We start from the raw sequence: 9,418 nt of genomic DNA, 5'->3' as shown, positions 1-9,418 counted from the left end.
CTCTCTTTCTCTCCTCACTCTCGCTCTCTCTCTCTCCTCTCTCTCTCTCTCTCTCCCCCTTTCTCTCACTATCTCTATCTCTCTCTTTCTCTCACTCTCTCTCCCTCTCTCTTTCTTTCTTTCCATCTCTGTCTGTCAGTCTGTCTCAAACCCTCTGTCTTTCCCCCTGCCCATCTCTGTATCAGTCTTTTCTCAATCGTAGAACAGATTACTGCGCATCACACTGACAGGGTGTGACTCCCCTGACGATCCCAACAACAGCAACAGCAACAGAGAAAACCCACATATAAATTATTCGACTGTGATTCTCGTATCGAGCAATTATGCAGAGGAAAATATTCGTAATAGCCGGCGAACCGAGGGTTTTTCTTACCGAGTCCTCGTTACATTATTGCGTCGCGTTTCCCTGCCGTTCACCGTTTCGAAGAATAAGCAGATGAAAAGGAGAGAACTTTTTGTTTCGTCATTGTCATTGTCATTGTCATTGTCATTCTGCGAGTGAGGATTAATGATATCCTTATAATAATATGTTTGATTCCTTTCCTTATCTGATTTTCTTCTTTTTGCTTCGTTCTGCTTACAGGAGCACAGCAGCAACCCGGGCGATGTCTAGAGGTCGGTCGCAAGGTCACGCAGACGTCCGATCGGCGGATGTCCTGATTGGACGACGGGTTTCGCCGTCGTCGTGTTCATCTCTGCCGCCACCAGGGGGCAGCAGTGTGCGTGCGACAAAGTGGCGGCACTCATTTCTGGTGTTGTTGTTTTTTTTTCGTAAATTTCGCGCGTGTGCGTGTACGCGTGCCTGGTGCCCTATTCTCGTCACGATGTTTTTTGTGTTTTGATGCTCTCTCTCTCTCTCTCTCTCTCTCTCTCTCTCGCTCTATCTCTCTCCCCGTTCTGATTTTAACTATGGGCCGCATGCTGTTACAGGCGGTGGGACGCGGTCTAGCACTAACGCGTCCCCGACGATCGATTGAGCAACTTTGTAGACGAAACCGTTGTGGGGGGCGCGACGCCTGCATCAGTAGTATACGAGGGGGAGGAGCGTTGTTACGTGGGGTTTTTTTTCCAACCGTGGCGGTGACCACGATATTGATCACGATCGATTGATTAATTGTTTGATTGATTGATCATGGATGCAGTGATGATTGATGAGGGGGTTAGGCATGACCATTATAGAACATTACGTGTGTATTTTAGTAGCCGCGAGGCGAGAGAGAGACGATTCGTTATTTTGTGCAGACTTTTTAAAAGCTATTTAAGATGAAACGCGCGCACGCGCGAGAGAGGAGGAGGAGGAAGATTTTATGCGAGGGGATATTTTTGATGAGAGTATCTTGGGGCGTAATCTCATCGTTCGGGCGGCAACGCGGCGTCTTGTGCCGCCGCCGCCGCTGCGCGGGAGCAAGGAGCAGACGCCCAACGGTCGCCGCGGCAACGACGGAGGTTCACATCGGAGAGGAACCCGGGATCGCGTGAAGCAGGAGGGAGGAGGAGGAGGAGCAGGAGGAGGAGGAGGAGGATGGGTGATGCTCTTTAGGAGCCACCGTCTCACTGGAATGTCTCACCGGAGGAGTGGCCGCAGAAAGTCGCATCGTTGGAATGCATGCGCGCGTGCACGTGTGTGTGCGTGCGTGCGTGCGTGCGTGCGTGCTGGTTATCTTGCTTCAGCTGACGGGGGAAGAAGGAACGAGCCGTACTGCCGATGATTACCGTGGTTACGTACAGTCGTCATGGTTACCAGCAGCTGCCTCGGTAACGGGCGTCTGTTGTGCCGCGGCTCCCCCGTCGCCCCCTGGTTTTGTATAAGTTTTTTATTGTCCTAATCGTAGACGTTTTAACTATTTTTAGTTCGATCTTTATTTCTCCCCCTTTTTTAAATAATACAGTAATCATTAACGGTAGACGTAGCGAGTTGTTTCGTTTTGTCACACAGTCTGGTCTGCCGACGCACGTTTTACCGCGCACCGTCGTCGCAGTAGCCTATAATCCGATGATGCTCACTTGTAGGGGTAGAGGCGTAGGGTATGTTTAGTGGTAGGTAGTCAGTCGTGTGTGTGCGCGCGCGTTATTTGTGTAGAGGTTCGTGTGTGTGTGTGGGGTCGCGTGCCGGAGGAGGGGGAGGGGGGTGTAACACGCCGCGTTGTTTTTCTCTCTCGTGTAGATTGCAGGAACTGACCTGGGTTGTTCTTGTGTTTAGAGGTGGCGTGTGTTCGTGCGTCGTCGCGTCTCTTGTTCTCTCCGCGTGTGAGCATCATTCCAGTCTTCCACGGGGAAGAGGCTGCGTGCCCGTCGCAAAATCCGCGCGCAAGAGGTCGCCGCCGCCGCCGCCGTTCGAAAGGTCACCAGGTGTCATGGCGGCGGAGCGACGCCGAAGAGGTCGTGCGACGCGGCGGAGCGAGGCTCGGCTGTTCGCTTGTTTACGCGGATGAGAGGTTTGCGCGTGCCTAGGTGGCGCTGATGTACGTACGCGCATTTTGTCACGCGCAGTCTGAATGCAAGCGGTGTCTTTAAGTAGTGTGCGTGCGCGTGTGATGCCGGGGTGCGTGCGTGCGTGCGTGCGTGCGTGTGTGTGTGTGTGTGTGTGTGTGTGTGTGTGTGTGTGGTTGCTTACATGTTTATTGCACCAAGAGCCAACAGCGCGTGCAGACACAAACCCACCTGCCTTCTGCAAGACTTTTATTTATACCGATGGTTAATCATGTAACTCCAATAGTAGATGTCAGAACCATCATGCTTTTTATTTGTTGCTACGAAGGGCCGTGGACTTGAAGAGTGGATAGCCTATTGTTTATAGGTGACCGTTTTTGCGAATGTACATAGCATAGAAAAATATGGCTTCATTATATGAAGGAAAGTATGTATAATCTGCCGTTCGGAATGTCGCTGGGAGTTGTTTTTTGAAAATTTAATCGAACATATTTTGAACAGTGTAATTAATCTGATTATGGAACATTTTTTACGGGCCCAAGTTCTGTTGTTGCTTTTCGAATTCATGATGTTTTTATCGGATACAAAGTGCAAATACTTATTGCTAGTAGGTGGAGCCAGTGTTGCTGATTGTTAGTAGGTCATCTGCTGGCAGAGGTTGTTATACGAGGAAGCGAACTGGTTCAATGTATTTCCTCTTTTCCGTAGTCACCTTGTACTTTGTTTGTTCGTTTACAAGGGAATCTATCTATGCTACTCACTCTCATTGGGATTGTATTTTACTTGGGTTTAGGCTTTTAAGTAAATCTGTAAATATGTCGTTCTTTTTACGATAACAATAGCAAATTAACATATTGTTGATAGATTTTCTATCATGGCCTATAATTATACATAAACACGATCATATATCCCTGTTTTTTGGTATGTTTAATATAAACAGAAGCCCTATTTTTGTATGGAAACGATTTGAGAGCAATTTAGAAATCGGTCTGTACATATTGTTCAAGTTGTTGGTTAAGAAACACGAGGATGTATTGTATAACATCACCATTATCTTGTGATACAGTGTCTGTACATACGACCGTTTCTGTATATTTCTGATAGGGGGCGCAGTGGTGTATTTAACTGTATGGCATACCCCTGGTGGCAGATGAAGGTGGGTCTGCACGCGTCGTTGGCTCTGACTGTTACATACACTTGTCCTACATTGTGCAGAATCGCTTTGGTAGCTAGTAGTGGTATTATTCATATGGGAATTTGTTGTAGAAAACAAACAAAAAAAAGTAATGAAAATGCGACGATGACGACGATGATGATGATGATGTTGATGTCCGGGCGACGGTGCTGCCAGCTGGTGGCCGCCGCCGCCACCTCCCGCTCTGCTCTCGCACCTTCGCAGCGGATGATGATGATGATGATGTTGATGTCCGGGCGACGGTGCTGCCAGCTGGTGGCCGCCGCCGCCACCTCCCGCTCTGCTCTCGCACCTTCGCAGCGCTGCTCACAAACAGGAAAGCGGAGATTGAGAGAAAGAGACGCACGAGAGAGAACGAAAGTGATTAAAGAGTGCGAACGTGAGACAGAGAGAGGGTGGCGGCGGCTGGCATGACTGGCTGCACATGACCGTCGCCTAACTATATATAATATAACGTGATTGGTGCAAGCGCGTGAGCGTCGAGAGGATATCGTGGGAAAAAATTCGTAAAAAAAACTTGTAGTTCGTAGTTTTGCAGTGCTTGACAGCCACTAGATGTCGTGACAAGCTGTCGGGCATGCGTGCGTGCGTGCGTGCGTGAGTGAGTCACGCGGGTGCTTTGTACAGGGGGCGCTGCGGTACTCCCGCACACCTGTCGTCGTCGGTACGGCGACGTGATTGACTCTCGACACTGGTGCGTGCGCATGCGCCGAGCGTCGTCCCGCCAGGGCGGGCAGGGGGCGCCACCGGCGAGTGCCGCCGAAACAGGTGGCGCACTGCGAGGCAGTCGGCATAGATGGCGCCACGCGTGCGACACAGGAAGTGGCGTCGACGCCACCCTACGCTGGCATGTCTATTCCCGGGGGAATGATCCCTTGTGGTGCGGACTCCTGGCGGTTATTAGGGGGGAAAGTTCCCTGGCAGTCGCTCGTGCGTGCGCATGCGTCGGATGGGGGGGACGTCCGCTCGTGGGACGCGCATAACAAAAAGTGCAATCGTGTAACCATGGAAATTGTCTCGCGCCTTTTACTTTAGAAGGTCGGGTTGGTACAAGCGGTATCGAACACGTAGGGTTTGTTTGTTTGTTTGGGATCCGATGATCCGAACTTCGCATTGCTGGCGAGGTGGATTCGAATAAAATCCAACATGGCCACGCGTGAGTCGGCCAATCAGCGCTCGATGCTGGCTATGAACCAACCTGTGATTGGTCACATCGACAGGGTGATCTGTTGGAGGTGATTGGTTGGTAGGATTTTACTATATCTGTTTGAGCAGATCAAGACCAAGGGATCCAGAACGGACGGATCCGTTCCAAACAAACAGGCCCACAGATATCGTGACCTATGTCAGTGTCAGGTGTGGTAGGTGGTCGGTAGGTGGCGCGTGCTGCGCCACGCCTCCACAGTGTACGCGTTCATTGTTGGGAGTATAGCTATTATTTGTTGCATTTGGATAGTATGATGTTTGTGTGCGTATCTAAGACCTATGAACCCTGACTGACTTTAGGTCCATGGCCATTTAATGCAACGTTTTGTTGATATGAACAATAAAGCACCGGGTCAAGTTGACACCTGCCTTAGTCGTTTACATGTCTAGCTGTTTGCTTTTTTTCCTGCTAAATGTTAATTAAGATGCTGCTCTTAGGCCTCTTTTGCGATGCAACGGCGGGTAATAAGTTGTGCTGATACGGTCTATGTCTTCTTGGGTACTGCCGGTCACTGCGGCTGCTGTTGTCAATAACAACAATCAATCATATCAACAATCAACAAACAATAATGTCAGCAACTGTAACCGCAGAACTTTTTAGTAGCAACATTAGTGAGGTGGTACGGGAGTATACTAAGTAGAGACAAATAAAATAAATCCATAGCACGAGAAGTAAATAGATGAGAAAATACATTGTACATGATAAATACATTTATTACGCAAACTGTCCGAGAAACCAAGTGACATTAAAAAAATATAATGAAAAATATAAAGGATCCTGGAGGTGTCCCTAAGGATCCACAGCAACAACAACAACAACAACTAACAACAAACAACAACACAGCAACAAGACAATTCTAGAACTTTCAACGCGTAGATCAGCTGGTCACCTGACCTGTGTCCGCGTGAATGCGCATGGGAGCTCCAATGTAAAATAAAGTCAGCCACGTTATGATAGCGTGGCAATACAAGGCTACATGCACAATGCGCGTGCGCGTGTGTGTGCGCCTGCGTGCGTGCTTGCGTGCGTGCGTGTGTGTGCGCCTGCGTGCGTGCTTGCGTGCGTGCGTGTGTGTGCGATGAATTACCGATAGCTTCATTGTCATATGTTTGTATGTGGCTGCCGTGCAGCGCTGGCAACACAGATGCTCGTGTTTGTCATCGCGACAGCCAGCCAGCATGCAATTTGTTGCCAAGGAAGGAAAGGCTGAAAAGCGCGTCGCCAGTTACACCGCTCTAAAAAACTGCCTACATTTAACCTGCCGCCGACAGCAGTACGCTACGACGACGCTTTTTTAATGTTGTCGGTAAAATGCACGCTTAAACTCGTTTAAATCAAGCACGTTAAACGCGCTGTTGGCCTGCGATGGTGGTGCCACCGCACGTGGTTACAATATGAAAGCAAAGACGTCGTAGTTGGCGTCACCAGTAGCATGATCAGTGATCCGCCTATATACTTTCCAGCGATACTACCCACCGATATTTTCCACCGATAATTATTACCGATACTTTCTACCGATACTTTCCACCAATACTTACGAAACAGGGAAACAATCCCACATACAACAAATTTACAAGGGCACAGCGAATAGTATTTAGCACGAGATTCCCACAAGAACGCGTCCAGAAGTAAACCTCTACCGATACTTTCCACCAATACTTTCCACCAGTACTTTCCACCGATATTTTCCACCAATACTTTCTACCAATACTTACGAAACAGGAAAACAACTTCACGTACAACAAATTTACAAGGGGACAGCGAATAGTATTTAGCACGAGATTCATATAAGAATGCATCCAGAAGTAAATGTCTGCCGATAGTTTCCACCGATACTATCCACCTATACTTTCCACCGATATTTTCCACCGATATTTTCCACCAATACTTACGAAACAGGGAAACAATCCCACATACAACAAATTTACAAGGCCACAGCGAATAATATATATTTAGCGCGATATTCACACAAAAACACGTCCAGAAGCAAACGTTTACTGATACTTTCCACCGATGCTTTCCACCGATACTTTCCACCGATACTTACGAAACAGGGAAACAACTCCACGTACAACAAATTTACAAGGGGACAGCGAATAATATTTAGCGCGAGATTTGCACAAGAACGCGTCCAGAAGTAAACGTCTACCGATACTTTCCACCGATACTATCCATCTATACTTTCCACCGATATTTTCCACTGATACTTTCCACCGATACATATACAAAACAGGAAAACAACCCCACGTACAACAAATTTACAAGGCCACATCGAATAATATTAATTTAGCGCGATATTCACATAAAAACACGTCCAGAAGCAAACGTTCACCGATACTTTCCACCGATACTTTCCACCGATACTTACGAAACAGGGAAGCAACCCCACGTACAACAAATTTACAAGGGCACAGCGAATAATTTTTTGCGCGATATTCACACAAAAACACGTCCAGAAGTAAACATCTATGCAGCGATACTTTCCACCGATACTATCCACCGATACTTTCCATTGATACTTTCCACCGATACTTTCCACCGATACTTTTCACCAATATTTTCCACTGATGCTGTCCACCAATACTTACGAAACAGGAAAACAACTTCACGTACAACAAATTTACAAGGCCACAGCGAATAATATTTTGCACGAGATTCACACAAAAACGCGTCCAGAAATAAACGTCCACCGATACTTTCCAGCGACGATTCCACCGATACTTTCCACCGATACTTTTCACCAATACTTTCCACCAATACTTTCTGCTGATACTTTCCACCGATACTTTCTGCCTATACTTTCCACAAAACCTTTCGAAACAGGTAAAACGATAACAGCGCGTACAATAGACAGAGCACAGCGAGTTTTATAATTAGCAAACGATTCACACAAACACGGTGACGACAGGCTAACAGGAGTTTTCCCTTGGGTACTGCCGGTCACTGCGGCTGCTGTTGTCAATAACAACAATCAATCATATCAACAATCAACAATCAATAATGTCAGCAACTGTAACAGCAGAACCTTTTAGTAGCAACATTAGTGAGTGGGTACGGGAGTATACTAAGTAGAGACAAATAAAATAAATCCATAGCACGAGAAATAAATAGATGAGAAAATACATTGTACATGATAAATACATTTATTACGTAAACTGTCCGAGAAACCAAGTGACATTAAAAAAATATAATGAAAAATATAAAGGATCCTGGAGGTGTCCCTAAGGATCCACAGCAACAACAACCAACAACACAGCAACAAACACCAACACAGCAACAACTAACAACAACCAGCAACAAACAACCAACAACACAGCAACAAACAACCAACAACACAGCAACAAACAACAAACAACACAGCAACACAGCAACAAACAACAAACAACAACAACCAACAACACAGTTCTAGAACTTTCAACGCGTAGATCAGCTGGTCACCTGACCTGTGTCCGCGTGAATGCGCATGGGAGCTCCAATGTAAAATAAAGTCAGCCACGTTATGATAGCGTGCCTAGGCTACATGCACAATGCGCGTGCGCGTGTGTGTGCGTGCGTGCGTGCGTGCGTGTGTGTGCGATGAATCACCGATAGCTTAATTGTCATATGTTTGTATGTGGCTGCCGTGCAGCGCTGGCGACACAAAGGCTCGTGTTTGTCATCGCGACAGCCAGCCAGCATTCAATTTGTTGCCAAGGAAGGAAAGGCTAAAAAGCGCGTCGCCAGTTACACCGCTCCAAAAAACTGCCTACATTTAACCTGCCGCCGACAGCAGTACGCTACGCCGACGCTCTTTTAATGTTGTCGGTAAAATGCACGTTTAAACTCGTTTAAATCAAACACGTTAAACGCGCTAATGGCCTGCGATGGTGGTGCCACCGCACGTGGTTACAATATGAAAGCAAAGACGTCGTAGTTGGCGTCACCAGTAGCATGATCAGTGACCCTGGCCCGCGCTAGCATAACTAGACAGTAGCTCCGACTCTAGCAGAAAACGACGACGACAAAGACGACGACGACGGCGACGACGACGACGACGACAACGACGACGGTGACAACGGCGACAACGACGACGACGACGACGACGACGAAGACGAATAAGAATTAGAGGACGGCGACGACGACGACGACAGCATGAAGCAGCCGAGCACAGACGCAGAGTCGCATCAGCGGCTGGCGTCTGTCTTCGCTGAGCAGACGAGCGCTCACGGCATCAAGCACGTCGCCATCTCTAAACCCGGCCCGCTGCGTCTGCTTTGGCTCTCCCTCGTCGTCGGCTCGCTCGGCTTTATCATCTACACCACTGCTACGCTCGTGCATAAGTACACGCGCTGGCAGACGAAGGTGTCGCTCAGCGTCGAGTCCGCGGTCGGTCGGGAGCTGCCGTACGTGACCGTGTGCAATAAGAACCCGTTTCTCATAGATCAGCTGCGGGACCGCACCGATTTCGACTACTCGTGGTTTCTAAGCGAGGAGTTGTTGGACGGGACGGGGAAAACGATGGAGGATATCCGGGATGAGATCCAACGGGTTCGTATGACCGCCGTTAAGTGTTATAGTCTGGTGTGCGGTGTGTGTGTGTGTTTCTG

The 9,418-nt window shown here is 48.1% G+C and overlaps 1 protein-coding gene across 1 annotated transcript in view; it reads left to right on the top strand.

The window, feature by feature from the left end:
- Positions 1-2,686, top strand: part of LOC106818097 (RNA-binding motif, single-stranded-interacting protein 1-like) — a 10,730-nt gene extending 8,044 nt beyond the window's left edge. The window contains exon 8 of the mRNA XM_014822813.1: positions 584-2,686. Within this exon, the coding sequence (XP_014678299.1) occupies positions 584-613 (30 nt within the window). The 3' untranslated portion in view covers positions 614-2,686. The remainder of the gene's footprint in view (positions 1-583) is intronic.
- The last annotated feature ends 6,732 nt before the right edge of the window (positions 2,687-9,418 follow it).

This window comes from Priapulus caudatus, unplaced genomic scaffold (genome assembly GCF_000485595.1).
Source record: "Priapulus caudatus unplaced genomic scaffold, Priapulus_caudatus-5.0.1 Scaffold2019, whole genome shotgun sequence".
NCBI lineage: Eukaryota > Metazoa > Priapulida > Priapulimorpha > Priapulimorphida > Priapulidae > Priapulus > Priapulus caudatus.
The sequence above is the reverse complement of the archived record's forward strand: the minus strand, read 5'-3'. Positions and strand labels throughout refer to the sequence as shown.